This window comes from Botryllus schlosseri, chromosome 4 (genome assembly GCF_051294905.1).
Source record: "Botryllus schlosseri isolate E-star chromosome 4, Bs_hap1, whole genome shotgun sequence".
In the NCBI taxonomy this organism is placed as follows: Eukaryota; Metazoa; Chordata; class Ascidiacea; order Stolidobranchia; family Styelidae; genus Botryllus; species Botryllus schlosseri.
In genome coordinates, this window is record NC_137239.1 from 19,333,750 (window position 1) to 19,352,541 (window position 18,792).

The following is an 18,792-nucleotide window of genomic DNA, read 5'->3' on the forward strand; positions in this document are numbered from 1 at the left end:
GCTCTCGTGGGTAAATTTTTTTTAAATTTTCGTTGCAGTATTTTTTTTAAATGATCGAAAGTCCCGAAAACATTCATGAAGTGTGTTCGTAATGAAATAATATTTTTCAGGCCTTGTTTTAGAAGCATACTTGTGTCGCAATATTTCATCACAACATGCGCAATCTGAGAGATACTTTTGATGGCCACAGGGGCCAAGTGAACCCAGGTAGCGTTCGAGGACGAAATGTGGTTAACCCCAAAATTTCCCCATGTTGAAAAGAATACAATTGCTAACGCTTGTACATATATTCAGATATGCTAGTAAATTAGTCAATTTTGTGGGCAATTTAATATGGTAGGATTAAGTGTAGTGTCGGAAAACCTTCAAAACATCATGTCGCGACCAAAGAACAACGCCACTCTGAAGACAACTTCGCAACGAAGATCAAGCCAGCCGAAATCGCTCTACTTCTGGAACGCGCAACCCACACCCCAAGAGACTCCGCGCAAAAGCAAATCGAAGTCGCCAAATTCTGGCCGTCTTTCGTATCGGAGGAAGTCCACTGGCGGCGACACGCTTAGAGTAAGTACTTTGAGATACCACGGATTGCATATTACCGTCATTACGTGATGATACACTAGGCCATGTGCGGCGATGATTATTGTATTTTGTTGAAAACGTTGCATACAGAATGTATTTGGGATCGCATACATCGCATGGCAAGGGCTAAATGTCACACTCAATGCAAGAGGAACCGCATTAAGTGTTGAGGGTCGAATTGTAATGGTGTTCATAATAATGACTACGCGATTTCCAAGTATCCCAATTATAGGGTTGGGCTAATTCAATTTAGTCGATACGATGCTCGACGCCGTTTCCAGTAAACACCGCACAATGCGAATTTCATAATTTACCGGTGTCGCAAGACAAAGCTATCGCTCCGAACGATACTTGTCTTCAAAGGTTTTGAATAGCGCCGCACACTTCGGGTCACGGGAAGGGGTCGAGAGAGCGTGTGGTGTTCAATGGAATTTCACTGTAAGTTCGCACACCGTCTATTACATGAATGAGTTTAAAGCGGCACTGCTTACAAGGCACCTGGTAGCACGGTTTAGTTGCGTAATCGTGTGTAACTCGTCTCCAAGGAGAAATTCGACCAGTGCACCAGTTTTCCCGTGGTCATCTGCTTCGTAATTTTCCATACTGGTAGCGGGTCACGGGGATGTGAAAACACAATGAACTCGCACAGTAGCAACTTGCGCCACAGTATCGAGCACATAAGGTGGCGGAACATATCCAAGTCGAAATATAAGAAAGGAGAAATTTCCCTTGGTGTGCACAAACTCAATTTGGAAAGGAACTCGGTCATTTCGTTGTGAAGTCGGGACAGGGGCCTGGGGTGTTATGCGACAGAGTCAAAACAGTGGTGGAAAGTGAAGTACAAATGTATTGCATTGTCATAGCATAGCTTGGTGGGTTACGCGACAAAATCATCAAAATGTACCAGCATGTACATATCTATTATAAAGCCTCCTGTGTATAGGTGACTTTCAGTGAGTTTATACTTAAAGTCCAACTATATTTCATGAAGATCTATAATATAGTGTATAGTAGTAGTGTATAGACGCTTCGCTGTCATGTTTGTGAATCTCCATCAGAGGTGATCAATAGAAGTACTTCTACCGTTTCGTGTACTCAAGTAGGTTTTGCCTATAGTTGACTCTCGACTACTGCCAATCCTATACTTAACAGTTTCCGTTTTTACATCAAGACTACACCTAGAATACTCAATACTCTTTCTATTCATCACTACTTCCGTTTTACAGATATGGGAATTGGGTGAGAACGGAACAAACAACATCAGACTAATTGAAATGACGGACAACGGCGCCAGCGACAAACGCCAAAAAAATCATATATTTCCACCGATACCATCACTCAAACACCCCCGACTACTCTCAGCTTCAACCCCCGCCAGAAGCGAGAAAAAGCCGAAGAGAAACGCTACCGCTATTGGTGGATCCAGACACAGCAGCACCCAATCAAAAAGCAATAAATCTGCGTCTAATTCTTCGCCAAAGTTACTCCGCACCGATAGGTCGAACCCTGAGGACTTTTGCCACGGTCTACGGAGGCCTGCAAAACAGGACGAGCAGAAACAATTCGCAGACGCAAGCTTGACACCGAGGAATAAGAATTCGAATGGTGTTGCACCTCTATCCAACAGAGATGCAAAGCCGCGATCGTCGAGCTTACGATCGCAACCCGATTCCAGCGATGGAGGAAGCATTAGTTCCGCCGCCTTCAGGGCGAAAATGGCATCTCGAAGATTCTCCTTGCCCGTAACGCCAAGCGTGCCGCAATCTCTTTTATCGCGAAGAAGCAAGGAGTCGTCTAAGGTGTTGGAGCTGTCATCGCGATTTTCAACAACGGACAAAAGGTCCCAGCGCACGAGAAGTTTAAAGTAAGTTCATGATAATCGCATAGCTCAACGCATAAAGCAGTATCCTCGCATTCGTTCGGGAATTGTAGCGAATTGGCGACATAGCGAAGGATAATCTGTGTTCTTGCAATCCCGGCACGAAAACGTATTGACTAACACAAGATATTGTACATCCTCCTATTTGCACAAGTAGATACCGATGATATTTCGAATTCCATGTCGACGTTATTGGAAGCGGAGTCGTTAAACTACCGCCAACATTACATAAATCTACTTAGCACAACTTTGATGTAAAAATGTAGCAATGATTCAAACGTCTAAATATAGTCCTCCAGTTGTGATTAGTCCGACGCGCCGGCATTTTATTGCAGCATGTCGCTAGGTACGTTTCTGAAAAGCGATTTCACGAGCGTTTGTTTGCACAGCGGTTTCATTTAGATGGCGCGTTTCCAGTTTATCGCGTGTATGTCAAAGAGCATGTCATTCACCAAATTATGGTTCCTTTGATTCTTTGCAATGCCTGTCCGTGGGCCTACGATTGATCTGGAGCCAGAGTATTAACACGGGTTATTTTTGTTTCAGTACATCTTCCGACAAGTTGAGTTCGCCTCCCTCGTCCACGGCAGCTCGAGATACCGCCCCGGTACCTGCACATGGGGACTCGCTGCATATCATACAGGAAATGCCGGCAGAGCCATCCTCGCCGTACAGCGTAATACCGAGTGACGAAAAACGTGTATCGCAGGGAAACCATCAAAATAGTGCACTGCAAAAAGATGCCGATGCCGCTTCTGTAGCATTGAGTAAAGATCACGCTAGCGAAGACTATAAAATAGCGCTAACGTCTCTGGCGCTGACTGACCAGAGTCAGGTACACTGCGCGGACCAAGTTCCTGAAATAGCAATCACCGAACCGCAAGCCGGGCATGAAGAAAAACCATCATCAGCTAACGAAATCCCACTAGTTGATTATAACAACAACAGCGGCATCGATTCGGAGCATACTCTTCAAGCAATTCCCCTTCCGACGCAAAAAGCAGAACTTCTTACCACCAGTTCCATGTTTGGTGACGACGAGTCTATCATTGACGCTACCATACTAACGGAACGTGACGAAGACCTATGCGACGCAGATTTCCGCGAGAAACGCATCATTCAATGGATAATCGCGGCTGAAACTGGCATCAACGTTGAACAACAAGTCGCATCCTCCATCAGCCCGTCGCCGACCAATGGAAGCAGGGAAACTGCAATAACAGTTATCTATGGCGAGTGAAACAAACTATGTATGATAGACGATTGTGTTGTCTGTCACTAGACGGGGTGTCACTGTGTTCGCAAACAGTCCTGGTCGGAGACGGTCGCGAAGGTGGTTCATTCGGAGGAGCTCATATCTCGCAAATGCAAATGCTTGCCATTAATTTGTGTCTTAAGTCGGCAATGTAATGAGAGGTGGATCACAACGATCGCACCCTTACGAGGAGTGTGAGACTGTAGCAGAATCACGGTGTTTTTCCACATAAGCAGCGATTAGTCGCGGAAATTGCTTAAAAGTAGGAGTGAAGGCCGATTATCATGGCGATATCCGTCAGCACTCACGGCTCAATCATAGGCGTAGCTTCTTTCTGTGATTGAAAGAAAAGCTATTGTTTGATTTGTTTCATGATATCTTGGGGACAAAGGGGAGGGTTTGGAATTATATGCTACTGTGGATTAACAGTGAGGAAGGCCTTAAAATAACAATGCGCACAAGATCAAACAAAAGAACAATGCGCCTCCCGAGAAATATTTGTCCTCAAGATAACTCGGTCTTGACCAGACCATAATGTCTCATGGTTAGTCACTTGCGTTACGCGCTGGAGTGATGCTTCCGACAAAACCAACATACTATGTTGGTAGATTACGTAGCTCGCACTCAATGCCACTAGAAACATTCGCGGTGTTTGGATATACTAGTATGGTGCAGACTGCATCGCCCGGAAATTGCCTGCAATCGAAGACATCCTTTGTTAATATAGAATCGGTGTTCTTACTTGAACAATCAATTGTTGATTTGCATGCCGAGAATGATCAAGTCAATTCGCTACCCAGTCAATGATCTCGTGCTTGATGCCTTTCTATGATATTTAATTGAACAATTTGATAGAACATGAGAATCCACGGTGTCATCTGGGAACTGCAGTGAAATATGATTATCATATAGTTCATTGATAGCTTTACGCGTATTTAATACGAACAATTATATCTATAAACTTATTTATCAATGTGTTGACAGTATTACCGTGATGCTTATAAGTTCCAGTCTACCGTTTTATGACACACTGCGTACATGAGTTCAATATTTTTGCCTGACTTTAACGTTATTGAATAATATGCCCTACTACTGTTGGAAATTATATCATCCTTTTTCTTTAATAAATGTCAACTTGAGGATTCAGTCGATTGTGTTCGCCCGGGCTGTGACGCAGAAGAATCGCATTACGTTTATGGTACCCGACGTTTCTCAGCTTGAATAGCTATATAAGTAGGTCAAGGCATAGGGCGTACAAGCCGTACATACTATTGGAATTAGACGCACAATAAAGAATGCACGATGTGACGATTACTCCAATACCAAGTTTGATTATATCTATACAAGTAGCATTGCGGGAGAGTGATGTAATGTTCTAGGTCTATTCGGTACGATTAAACGGTAGTTTACATAAATCATGTAATCCATTAACATGAAACGGCAACCGGTGAGCTATTCCCAACTATGTATGGCACTTGAGTGTTGTCATAAACGTGACTCATACTCAGCTGTTCCCGGACATCCCCCTGGTTACTTCTTGATATATTGCACTATGAGAGAAGAAACGTCAAGCCCACTTCGTTTCAGACGTGATTTAACCAACTGGGGGACAAAAGGTGAAATTCAGTTGCCATGACATTGTGTGGCTACCGTTAACTTTCTCCTTTCCATGATTTATTATAAATTCTATCTTGACAGTATGACAAGATGCTCAAAGTGCCTTACTTTTGTTCCATGACAGGATGTGGATCTGATATTTTATATTCAAATTAACTGTTTGATCGTAAGTTACTTCTTATCAGGTATATCTTAGGCAGTGAGGTTCACACATGGTTCACCCATGTTTCGGTGGTGAATGCGTTAGTTCGCCTTGACCAAACATCGTGATTCGGGCATAGCTGAAGGAAGAGTGATGCCTTTTTCACTCACTTTAATCTGTGATAGAGTTCGTATGATGCATTGCTAATTAATGAAAACATCTATGACATTAAATACGTTCATAAAGATACAATGCTTTTCATCGTGGCCTATTTATACGATGACTTAAGATATCGTAGGCGAGGGTCCAACCTATCGTAGACTACGTTTCGACATTGAAATTAGCGACCAGGACAAGGAAATACACTGTCAAGCAGGTAAAATACAGAATAATGTCATTCCTAAATCCCAAGTGATGGTCCAAATCTAGAAGTATCGTTTGCCGTGCCAATAAGATTTAGCGACACCATAACGAAGCTTCTAACTGTTTCCTTAATATTACATTATGATATTTTCCTTTTAGTACTACTGCGGGAGTGTCTATATTTCTCTAAGAATCAAATTACTCCTTATAACACATTACACATTACACATTCCCCGGTTAGTGATCTTTAGGGAGCCGGTGTCATATCACAATGGTCGAGGAATCTTATGTCACTCGTGCCAGATCATGACGACAGCCAACCGCGTATGTTAGCATGGGTCGTACAGTTCAAACGAAAATTAGTGGGACTCACAAATCGTCAGCAGTTAAGTTGCGAAATGGATTTAGTGAGCGGTACCACGCATATGATGTCACAATTTTCAAAACTATGTTCTCCCGGGATACAGTGTTATCTTAATTGTTATTTTGTCTCTGAATATGTGTTCAAGTCAGCAAAGTAAATGCAATCGTTAATAAAAGTTGATAAAAGTGATTAGTGATTATACTCTTTCGAGTAATCGTAATCGTAGTTGACTACTTTTGCTATAGGTGAATCGTAATGGAGCGGTTCGGAATTAATCGTAATGGCAATCGATCACATTCACATTAATGCAGCAATCGTCCTATGTCGTCAAATTGTGTGCATATAAGTAATGAAATTTAGGAAATCACCCGAAAACAACACTTGAAGAATTTCTGAAAACAATAATTCTAGACAATATTTGCTTAGAGCTCAATCTCTTCCACGATATACGAAGCCGGCTACTGATTATATAGGTCCACGCTCAGAACCTATATAGCAACGCGGCATCAGTGGATCCGCCAAGGCAATATATATTTACCAACGCCACTGTATTTATGTGTATGTACTTATGGTTGGCTTTCCAAAGTACTCCATGACGCAAGTAAAGGAATACTTCTATGTGATGTACTGGCCAATCTGAAATAGGACACTTTCCTAGGCACGTACCCATTCCGAAAGCAATAAGGTTATTATAGTAGATGGATATTATGATGAAATGGTGACATTTGTTTATCTACTCCGACAACAAATATATGCGCTTCTAGATGCCGTCATCTACCGTTTGTGGATCTGGTTATTCTGTAGAATTTGAGTCACGCTCAAGCCGAAAAGACGCTGAAAAGAACACTGACAATGTTTGGAGGAGCACTGGTGGTTATGACTATGGTAACCAGTCGCACGAAGGCTATTATGTTATTTGTTTGACAATCTGTCGCAGGGCACATTCTACTGCTTACAATAAAAATACCTACTCTTAGCGAAACCCATGGTAATTAGGAAAGTTCACTTCGCAAACACCTAAGAGGTGAAAGAGTCATAAACGGATTAAGTATGCCAACTTCGTCGAATATCGTTGGTTTGTCTAGCAGCTTGAGCTATTTCCGAAGCAGATTCCAGAAGTGAGGTTTTAATTAGTTCCAAACATCAGCGTGAAAGCCGTGTTCAGGCCACGCTAATGATATTTCAGGACATTAAGTAGTCTACAGTGGCGGAACCGACTCGAGCACTCTCACAAACGAAACTGAATGCCAAGTTAGCTCCATTTATCTGAGCTTTCCGTATTGTCACTCGACACTTGAGAACAAGAGCGACGACTGTGTAAATATGACCCGACAGAAATGACAAAATTACGAACTTGCTTTTATTATTCTGCTTTGCAGCAATGGTTCGTCATCTGGGAACAAATCCCCTATAATCTCCATGTTTCCAGTGCTGAGCATTCACTTGACCTATGCGATGCGACCAGCATTTGTAAACTATTGAAATAACTTTGCACGGCACCTACCTTGTTCTGGACTACTTCTTGTTAGCTAAATAGCTGACCCTGTGACGTTCTATTTCTAATCATCTTCACGAATTCCAGCATTATTATTGTTCGCCGCCACGAGAATACGATCACGGTTTTCAATCTACTTAATGCAATAGGAAGTTGTAAACATTAGTAGTGGTGGTAGCAAAAATTGGAGTGGTGCTTATCGAACTTTATGGCCTTCAACTTTTTATTACAAAATTACGAACCCATCAACGGCTGGGGAGAATTGGGATATGGATAGTTGCGAATGGGTGAACGAGGCTGCGATGATTAAAATCATATTTGATGGATATCAAGTCAAGAATTGCTCGAATGTATCGATTAAGCGACATTCGTCGCACATCGAGAGTCCAAGCAACCGATTTTAAATCAATCCGATGCTACCCCGTAGTGTCCGTAGCGTAGTCAGGCGATTAGGCTAGGCGTTGAATGTGGCGACTGCAGCTCGTATCTGATACCGAACGAACGGTGTACGTCACGGAAATGACTGTCGTTTGGCTCGGTCGGTCTTCTGTCACTGTGACAGCTCGAGCGAGTAGATTCGTCGGACTTTTCGCTGTCTGCAAATCTCGCGCGTCCGAAAACCAAGGAAAAAACAACAATGATACCTGTGTCGTGAATATACGTTTGAACGTTTAAAATGGATACAATGATACTGTTTGGTGGTCGGTTTAGGGGTCGCGATATCGTCATCAACGCGGAAAGAGTACCTGACAAAATAAGATGTGTATTGTGTAGTTTCGTGAGCCATGCACAATGCACATGCACATTTATCCAAAATATTGGAAGTTGAATCGCCTGAAATTCAGGTGTAAATGATGATGATAGCAGAGAGCGGGTATACGTGAGATTGCCATATCATGTTCCGGGATACTCCTTTTCCGTAACCAGCACTATCAGAATTCTTGCAGTTATATGTATCAATTGCCAGATTTCTTCCACAATATTACAATAGAGCCAAATACATATTTGATGTTTCCTATATGATTTCTCATTTCGATGTAAATCTGGGGTAATAGTATTAAATGTTTTGAAGTTTGGTTTTGTGATGCAGTAAAATTCATGTCATGATGAGTCTTCTACTCGGCTAAATTGCGAAAAGAATGACAAGACCTGTTTCGAGAGTTCATGCTCAGATGCTTGTGACGTATGTGCAAGGGACTTTCGCAGCACGATGTTTGCAGGACGCAAATGGATGTGCTACGCGTAGCATTGTATTTAGGAGCGAGAAATACCCGGGCATTGCATAATCAATAAGTGACCAGATAAATGCTCGATATACCACCAAAAGATATTTCTCACTGGTACTCCAATGGTACCAGTAAGTAGACAGAGCATAATCATCCACTCGCTGCATTTAGCACGTATTTCATCAATATAATATTTATACGAGAGGGGTTCTCGCCAGACTTGTACAAACTAAACATTTAGTTAGTTGACGGTCAACTAACTAACAGTTTTTTGAGTAGTTCTAGTTCTAGTTGTAGTTGCGGATTTTGAAAATTGCGTAGTTCTAGTTCTAGTTGTAGTTGCGGATTTTGAAAATTGCGTAGTTCTAGTTCTAGTTGTAGTTGCAGATTTTGAAAATTCAGTAGTTCTAGTTCTAGTTTTAGTTGCGCATTTCAAAAAAATATTAGTTGCCGAACAACTAGAAAACACTCGTGTGTCCTGCCCTCTCCTCGCGTGACAAGTGAGGTTACTGAGGGTTACTAATGTGATCATGACAAAGGATCAAATGCTCATTGTTGGATCATAGTTAATACATTGATTATGCCGAGTTCACTGATAACTCGGCAAATTTACAACAATCGACAGTCCGCAGCGACACGCGATCTCCCGCTGAGGTCGTTTACTAATTGGAATGTGAGCTAGTGATCTATTGCTGTGCACTAGCGAGTATTATCTCGGAACTAAGCTGTCGCATCTGTTAAACTTACGAGATTTGATTCGTGATGATGATGCCGACCACGCCTGCCCAGGCACAAGGAGAAGACGATCTGGAGTCGCCCAAGGTATATTTACAAAGGAAATTGCATAAATTGCCTGGGTCGTCTCCTACTGGCTCTCCAACGCACAAGAAACCGAGACTCTCACTCTTCAACTTTCTACCTCAAAGTCAGTGTCGTCCGCTTGAAGTTAAATCAGGCCCGTCTGAGGTGAAAAAGTATGCCAGGGAACATCGACTACCCCTAGGTCAGAATGTGCTAAACTGTTGGCGGAATATGACCGACTTGCCAGAATTACGAAACTTGGCGAAAGATTTTCTTGGGATGACTGCGACATCTGCGCCCAGTCAAAGGGCTTTCACGCATGCTGGGATTTTGTATTCCCCAAAGAGGGCAAAACTCAACGAAAAAACATTTTCGCGACTCATGTTGATTCGCTGCAATCAGCAACAGCTGCAGAAAATGGTTTAGTTTATCCTGTACTGATTACAGAACAGTTCTGTCTGTCTGATTTTTCAGTAATTTCGCTGTACCGACGCTCATATGGAAGGCTGGAACGCCGAATTCGAATAAAATAAAAATGAATGAGTTGATTGAGAATTAAATTTAGTTAGTTGTGTTTTAGTTAGTTAGTTGCCGATATTTAAATTTCGTTAGTTCTAGTTATAGTTCTAGTTGCGAGTTTTGAAAATTGAGTAGTTCTAGTTCTAGTTCTAGTTGCAGGATTTGAAAATTGGGTAGTTCTAGTTCTAGTTCTAGTTGCGAGTCTTAAAAATTGAGTAGTTTTAGTTCTAGTTCTAGTTGAGCTTTTTGAAAATTCAGTAGTTTGTACAAGTCTGGTTCTCGCCATCCATGCGAATTTTAAGAACTGTGGTTATCATTGCCTAGGAACACCCCGCAATATCATTTCTTCTATGCACAATGCACATATGCGCTGCCTACGATGGCTTTGAGATTCGTCGTGATATCGTTATAACGAGTACACACCACGAGACATAGTGTGTCTTAGCTACAAACACCCCACCTTTAAGCGATACGTAATTTTAAAAGTTGGATTTACTCAACGTGTCGATGACTCACGAATTAACCGAAAACGTGGTGTTTCTTGATTAGCCTACTGTCATCTAAGCAAACAAACTTGAATTATATTTGAATTTGCAATGGTTCTTATACTCTGAATATTTAGTAATTATTTTCGTATACCAAAGAATCAGACTCATACAAATATAGATAAAACGTTATTCACTATAAATGGTAACGAAAATGGGGCGGACGCAATATATGAACTGTGTACTGCGTCGATTTTTTTTTTCAATTGAAAGAAGATGAAAGGTATTGTTGATACCACATCGGGTATCTCATATGGCGATATTGAAGCAAAGTTACATTTGACACCTCAGTTATCATACAGATCTACTACACGTTTGGCGGGAGCGAGACACTCCGTCATATGAGGAATAATATTTGACAGCTCATGATATTCAGTATGTTCTGTTAATTAAACATTTCCATAACCATTGTGACATGAATAAGGAGCTTTTCCGCTGTATTTGCCGGGGTATATTGATCGTGACAATCAGCACGAATTTAGGCAAACAAATGGGATTTGTATCATTCTATTTTAAGAACGGGGATCGAAGAAGAGTGTCAATTCCAAATCCATGGGATTTATGATATTGACAAGTTTTTACAAGCTGTCTGCGCCTATCAAAGGCCGAAGTTCAAATAAGATATGTCCTATATCTTTTTCAAATCTGTGCTAGCATTAATCATGCGGCTGCCGTTTTCATGCTCGGATATAATAAGTCAATGAATAATGTATATGCACGATAATATCAACTATGTTTTCCGGAGACTATAGCACTTCCAACGGAGCGACATTATTAGTATTATAGTGACAGACCTTTGTGAAGCAACTTCCGGTCACGGGAAAAATATAATTGGAGAGCTGAAGGCATGGTCGATTGGTCGTCGCACGATAGAGAATTTCTTTTAACCCAAAAGAAGGTAAACCCCATTACGCGCCGTGCTGCCAGACCTGGGAAAACAAAAGTTCGTTGACGATATCCGACCAGTCCGATAACTTATTTTCGACCCGCTGAGCAAATTGTTTTTTCATGAAACTATTATTACACTATTGACTAATTTCACATTGAGATTAATAATGTCGCCATATCAAATAATAGTAAAATAGGTTAGACCGTGTCAATGGCCGATAACAAGTGGTGGCCTCTGTGTAAGTCATAATGAAACATAACCCCATAATTGCATAATAATTGGTGAACTCTGGGGTGAGCAGTGAGCTGCGACCAATGGATCGGGCAAAATTGATTCAGATGTTTATCAGGTTCAGCCGTGCCAATTTTTTTTCTCGCAATATTTTGCTGCACCCGCTGCCCCACTGCTATTTGGTCTAATCGTCATTCTGGCCAGCCACAACCAAGTGGGCCTAATATGCACTGGTTATCCAGAATTGTACCTAAATTGCTAGCTAATTTCTATGGGCATAGGCATTGGGCTGTAGTGATATGATAGGATGATTTGGGAATGCGAAACCAAGACGAATCAGAGGTCAATGTCACTCAAGTGCATGTTAACATGCTAGCTTCACAACCTACAAAAGGAACATTAACCCGGTCATATTGTAAGAGCCTTGAAGACAACAAATAAGCTTCAGTTATGTAAAACGACTAAAACGTCGATTTAAATAGATATATTAAATGAGCACGATCCCGGGGATGTGGTTTTACACGTCACAGATCTAATGTCGAACCGTTCAGAACTTCACCATCAAGTAGACATTTGCCTTTATACGCAGTTACCTGGTTTGGGCCGCATCCGGTAAACAAACACCACTCAAACAGTGTACAAATGAATGTGTTATTGATATGAATGAATACAGCTTTGCGCAGTGCTTCAGTGTCAAATCACATTCATTATTATTTTTATGGGAAAGAAAAAGCGATCTTTTGGTAACAACTAAACATCTCCTTTCGCAAAATATAACAATATTTGTACGCAAAATACATTTAGTGTTTAATTGAGCACTTTTATGATATCATTGTGCGTAGAATTGGGAGGAGGATGGATTTTCCCTGAATTACAAGCACTATGAAGAACTAATGCATTCAACAGAAAAATATGTTCCGAATAGTATGTGAATTTTAAGTAAGGGTAATAGACGATTTAGCCAACGTAATTTGACTCCACACAGCTCGATGTATGGGCGCACTACATTGGGCCGCACTCAATGGCTATGTAATTTTAACATGTAGGCGATTGGATATCAGTGATTCCAGTCACCATAGTAGTGCCTATCCATACACGCATTGCATACAACTCAATGATTTTGTTCGATTAGTAGACAAACGCGCTCTGCAGTGTTTTTCCAGCTCTATTTGCTTTGGGAAAGCTCGCCACTTATCCTGTCGGCGATCAACTTGATACCAATTTGAGACAAGTAGTTTCGTGACCTTATTCAAAAGCACACACTTGAATCACGGTTCCGAGAATATTCCACTTGAGGACATTAGTATCGAGCAGGCCATTCAGTCTCGAGTCACTTGCCTTTGTTGGACAGTGTCACGAATTCGCACCTTTAAAAATTTAGAAACTTTGGCGAATGAATAAACTATGTATTCCGTTTATTATGGCGGATTGGAACAATTCCATCCAATAAACAAACACATTATCGATAACAGCGCCATTTCGTGTCATCCATGGTATATTGTATGGATTCCGAGTGATTACGTATGTCCTATCCTAGAATGGTTTGGTTACCTTATTGAATCCAGGAGCGCATTGCATAGCCTGTGGTATGAGAGTCTACTGACACTCGCTATTGATTTCGTATAGCACAATGGTTCTTAATCTTTTTCCCCCAGCGCCCCCTTTCAAAGATTATCGTGCTTCAGCGCCCCCAACCTCATATTGTAAGGAATGTAATGAAGACAATGAGTAAGAGGGAGGGCCGTAACAGCACTTCGTCAACCCCCCTAAAACCGATTGCCTTGCGTACCCATAGCGTGATAAGCCAAACTTCTGAGGGCTTCGCCCCCAAGAACCCCGTATCGTGATTTCGATGGTCAGCAAAGTTTGTGTGGCCTGGTCGCCCCAGGTGCCAGAATTTTCTATAATGCATGAATGAATAGGTGGTAATTACATGTATATGTCGCTATAAACTTTTTATCCTCTCAGCCCACGTAATCAGATTTACCAGTAGCGCTGAGTGAGCTGTTGTATTGGAAAATAAAGGGCACGTAATTAATAATTAAACATATTCGGGCGTGCCCGTAGGTACAATTAATTCGATACCAGGGCCGTAACATCATTTCGTCAGCCCCCCCAAAAAACGTTGGTCTTGCCCCCCTTAGGCTGATAAACCAAACTTCCGAGGGGCTTCGCCCCCAGACCCCCATTCGGCTATCCGCTATTTGCTGATACTGGTCATCTATACATTGGGTGTCCATTTACTGAGCCAGCTATTTTCGCCTATAGACGCACCAAGCGCTAAAAATGTCAATAATTATTGATTGAATTGGTCAATATGATCGGGAATTGCATATATATTGATAGCAATTTTTATCCTGTCTCTGCTCACGTAAACAGATTTACCGGCAGATCTGAGTGATGTGTGATTGAAAAGGTAGGACCCCTCAATAATAATTATACATCTTCGGGCGTATACCAGTTGGCAGGAACGAAACGAAACTTCGTCAGGCTACCCAAAAAAACTTGGGTCTTGGACTTCCGTAGGGTGATAAACCGACCCCCCCCCCCCCCCATCACGTTGTTCGCTTTTTCCACGAAATCAGCTGTACCATTTAGCGAGACTGTGCGAAGCGCGAAAACTTTCGATAATTCATGATAAGATCGGTCAATAAGATCAGGAATTGCATATATATTGCTATCAATTTCTTGTCCTCTCTAGTCACGTTACCAGATTTACCGGTAGAGTTGAGTGAGGTGCAATGTTCCCTCTAAGCTGCGCACGTGCGCAGTGCTGACACGGTCTCTGCGCACACGATTTCAAATTAGTATTTCTTCACTGGCATATAATTTTTCCCAGCCAGATGGAATTCGTCTTCTGAGGTTCAGATTGCCAAGACAGGAACATTCGGTGTCAGTCATTTAGGCGCCTATGGACAATTAAACCGATATGTCTTTTGAAGGCTCTATATAACGAAGTTTTCGGTGTTAATTCGCTCTGAATACTCATTAAGGATATGTCCTACTACCACATGTACTGCGAAGCCATTTTTCTCCGGCGCCCCCCCCCCATATCGCCCCCTGAGCCCAGCGCCCCCCATATCGCACCCTGAGCGTTTCCACCCCCTTCAAAATCGCCAGCGCCCCTTGGGGGTAGGTTAGTTATCTATAGACATATGTTACATAGTGCCACCTAACGACAGAATACTTACTTTCGCCATCGAACAATCTCTACTCTCTCACTTTTCTAACGTTATGCATTTTTGTCCTTGATGTTTTTGCGGCCTATGCACCGACTCATGATATAGGCTACATACACACGATCTCTGCATATTCATTCATAGTTGCATACCATGAGTTTATGATGTGCATATGCCGCTAGACAAGGAAGGAAGGTGCCTTTAAGTATCGGATATGACTAGTCCAGGGGTTCTCAAACAGTGGGCCACAGGAGCATTTTGATGTGGGCCACAGATATATTTGGGTAATTGTAGAATTAGTGAAAGTTTAGTTAAATTTGCTATGTTATTCGCTCAAAAATATATTCATATTATCAAATTATACGTAGACTACATAAACTAAGCTTTCCGTCCTACTCTGATGAGACGTGGTAAGTGGCCAGTATATGAAGTCACAATGTGGAAGTCGGAAATGTGAGGAAGAAACGGCGTCTTTTGCCTCCCGGTTGTGACAAGCTACGGCCAACAGCAACGAAAATAACTTCGATTATATAATACCTGGAGAGTATTCATAGATTATGTCGTGTACGCCGTTGAAAAGGGTGTGTATTAACCTCGGACTGAAGCGTATATTTGATGTATATGCACCACCGCAACGCATCGCAATGGATTGAGAATTTGGCGCAGCACATTAATCTTTGGAGTCAGTTTAAAAATGTCCTGCCTTAAAATCATTGTAGCTAATGTATGAGTGACATGAATTGAATGTATCGTTGGATTGAATGTTCTGAAATCGCAACTTCAGTAGGTTTCCTATACAAGACATACTATTATGTGCGTATACAACTGTACATTGTACACTGTACACTGTACAGCAGGGGTGTCGAACATACGGCCCGCGGGCCGCATCCGGCCCGCAAGACCATTTCATCCGGCCCGCCAAGCCATTCTGAGAATATTGAAATCAGATTTATAACAGAAGGTGAGATTTTCAGTAATAAAAATACTTTGACGTAAAGAATAAAATCCCATAAGACAGCAAATGTCGAGCGTCCGAATAGGTCACATTATACCCGTCTTTTGAAGTTTACTGTTCTCAGTCAAGTAACCATTAGGAATAAGACGTCGACACTACATTTCGAGATGGCAAAAAAGTACATACTCAGTTCATTCAGAGTTTACTGCAAAACTGGACCTAATAATAGTTATTCACAGAGGCGGAAACGACAAACGACAAATAATTGAATTCAAATATCTTTGATCGCTATGCTATTTTACCTTACTCTGACCCAAAAGACACCAGCCACGGTCTCCAGAGAAACTAGATTAGTGAATTGGTGATGAAAAATATATTGAACAAAATTCCAATTTATAATCTCCTGTATTCCTCACTACGAATACGCATGGCCAACGAGGCATTATAATATTCCAACTTATGTTCTCGTCTGAGTCACTGTTTCAGTAGCTTATAGCTGTATTCAATCGGCCAATTATAGTATTTTGTCAATTCCATTGTTTGCGAATAACGGTGTTGCTCGAATAGAGTCCTCGGCCCACATGATCCATCATATAATGAAGAATACAATTTTACATAGCGTTGATAATAATAAAGCATTCCAGTTAGAAACAAATATATGGATTTCGAGGTAAATATTGGAATTATTTGACTAGTCCGGCCCGCGAGCGATTGGAACTCTTGAATCCGGCCCGCGACCCAAGTTGAGTTTGACACCCCTGCTGTACAGTGTACAGCTTGCACATTATTACATTCTTTCTCCATTTTTCTTTAGTATCTCATTCACCAAATAATTGTTTGAAGATGGCCCCGAATGGTTATATCCCACTATAGTGGAACTAAGACCCCAATCACACAGTGGATGCGCGGATTAGATAGTTGGGTTTCGCGACGTGACTGCCACACCGTAAACCCCCAATTAGGAGGGGGAGCTTGAAGGAGCCCAATATTATTTCGTTTGTCATTTGTTGGAGGAGATATATCCATATCCAGCTAGAAAATTTTCGTCACACTTGGCACGATTCCATGTCACTGGATATCTAGCTATAACTATTATTATTGGTAAGAGAAAATCCGCATATTTTAGAGAAATAGGCATATCGTCGCTGGTGGCCACAGAACATTTTCAAAACGGAAAACGGGTCACGGCCAAAACAAGGTTGAGAACCCGTGTAGTCGCTTTCGATAGCGAAAAGAACCCGAATATTTTCGGCTGTCACTCGTCAAGGGTACTCGTCGACAACTATAGTAAGGAATTGTAAAGAACATTATCAACAATCATATCACAAAATATGTTGTCACCGGCATGAAATTTCGAATAATCGGAGCATAGAGAGCGGCCATTCGCATTCCCTTGGGTGCCTTGGAGTCGACTTTTATCAAAATACGCCAACCAAGCCTGTGCCCTCAGAAGGAGTTTGTGTACCATCTAAATTAGTACATTGAGCGCGCTCTCTCCGCGCCGATTATTCAAGATTTCACGCCGGCAAAATAGTTGACATAGATGCGAGTGTTTCCTGACAATTAATTACCCTCCTTTCGTCGTTAGAAGCACTAATCTCATTTTGAAAAAGATCTGTATTCAAGTTTTTTGTTCCGTAGCGTAGAAACTGCCAGCTACACCTGGGCTTGTGAGGCTGAATGAACAAGCCTTGATTGAATCAACTCGCTTGGTCAAGATGTCAAGTAAAACCACGAGTTATGGCCATATATAGCGGATATGTGACAGTCTGTGTTTTAGTCGCGCGTGGACGACTTCGAATTGACAATACTGGTGATATACACAGTTATTTTGAGTTCACTACATAGTTGCTGACGATTACCCCTGACGAGTCTCAATTGTATACAGATATATTTGTTTTGTTTTCGCAGCAATAGCGCAAATATAGAGTCTGATTCGATTCAAGACAGGTTCGACAGTTGTGTATGGTCAAATCACTCGAACGAGATAGTGGCGTTAGCATAGAGTAGTGGCTATATAAGTACCATAATATGCACGCACAATATGTCGTAGGCTGTACGTGGTATTGTAAGCTCCATGACAGATACAGGGCTCTTGAACCTATGAATACCATATTAAGTTGAAAACTTATCATTGATTATAGACCGGAACCCCGGCACCCGTAAGTAGTAGTTATGATCGCTCGTGATTCGTAATGGTGGCTTATGGGCCCGCTCGTGACCTGCCTCGAAACTCGTGTTGGTGATTCAAGTATTCCTTGGATGAAAATCCTTGAGCTCTTTTTATCAAGAATGCTATAGCATGATCTCCACAGACATCCGAAGTTTTATTCTGTAACTGTTTCCCAGTCACGGAAAATTCATCCGGCTCCAGGAATTCGATTTTCTGAGGTTTTAGTGGTCCGAAACCTAGTGAATCATGAAAATGAGTATCCTCATCACTGTTATACACACCCAGTGAGACCCGGGAAAGCTCGACTCGTCGTAATTAATGGTAATAGCGAATTTTACGCTTTGATTTCTTTTGTAACTGCTGGTCTACTGGATAAGTCCCTAGATGTAGACTTCGTGTATCAGGATGGTTATAGAGGATATCATTGATTTCAGACGTATTCATATTTCGACGACTTGTCTTTTTTGATTCAACTGTACAAGATGTTGAAACTCCTTCACAAGGGCGTAGCCAGAAAAAATATTTGGGGGGGGCGCAAAATTCGATGACGTAAATGAGCCCCGCCCACTTGAAGATA

At 41.7% G+C, this 18,792-nt stretch overlaps 1 protein-coding gene across 2 annotated transcripts; it reads left to right on the plus strand.

Moving 5' to 3' along the window:
- LOC145437249 (uncharacterized) lies at positions 1 to 4,862 on the plus strand. Of its 2 annotated transcripts, none has more exons than XM_080314439.1 (3): positions 1 to 564; positions 1,809 to 2,446; positions 3,008 to 4,862. In XM_080314439.1, exons 1-3 carry the CDS (start codon positions 334 to 336, stop codon positions 3,699 to 3,701), a joined length of 1,563 nt encoding a protein of 520 aa, XP_080170565.1. In that variant the 5' UTR covers positions 1 to 333; the 3' UTR covers positions 3,702 to 4,862. The 2 variants fall into 2 exon arrangements, with proteins under 2 accessions (XP_080170565.1, XP_080170566.1); XM_080314440.1 differs by lacking the exon at positions 1 to 564 and adding an exon at positions 623 to 1,492.
- Positions 4,863 to 18,792: the final 13,930 nt, after the last annotated feature.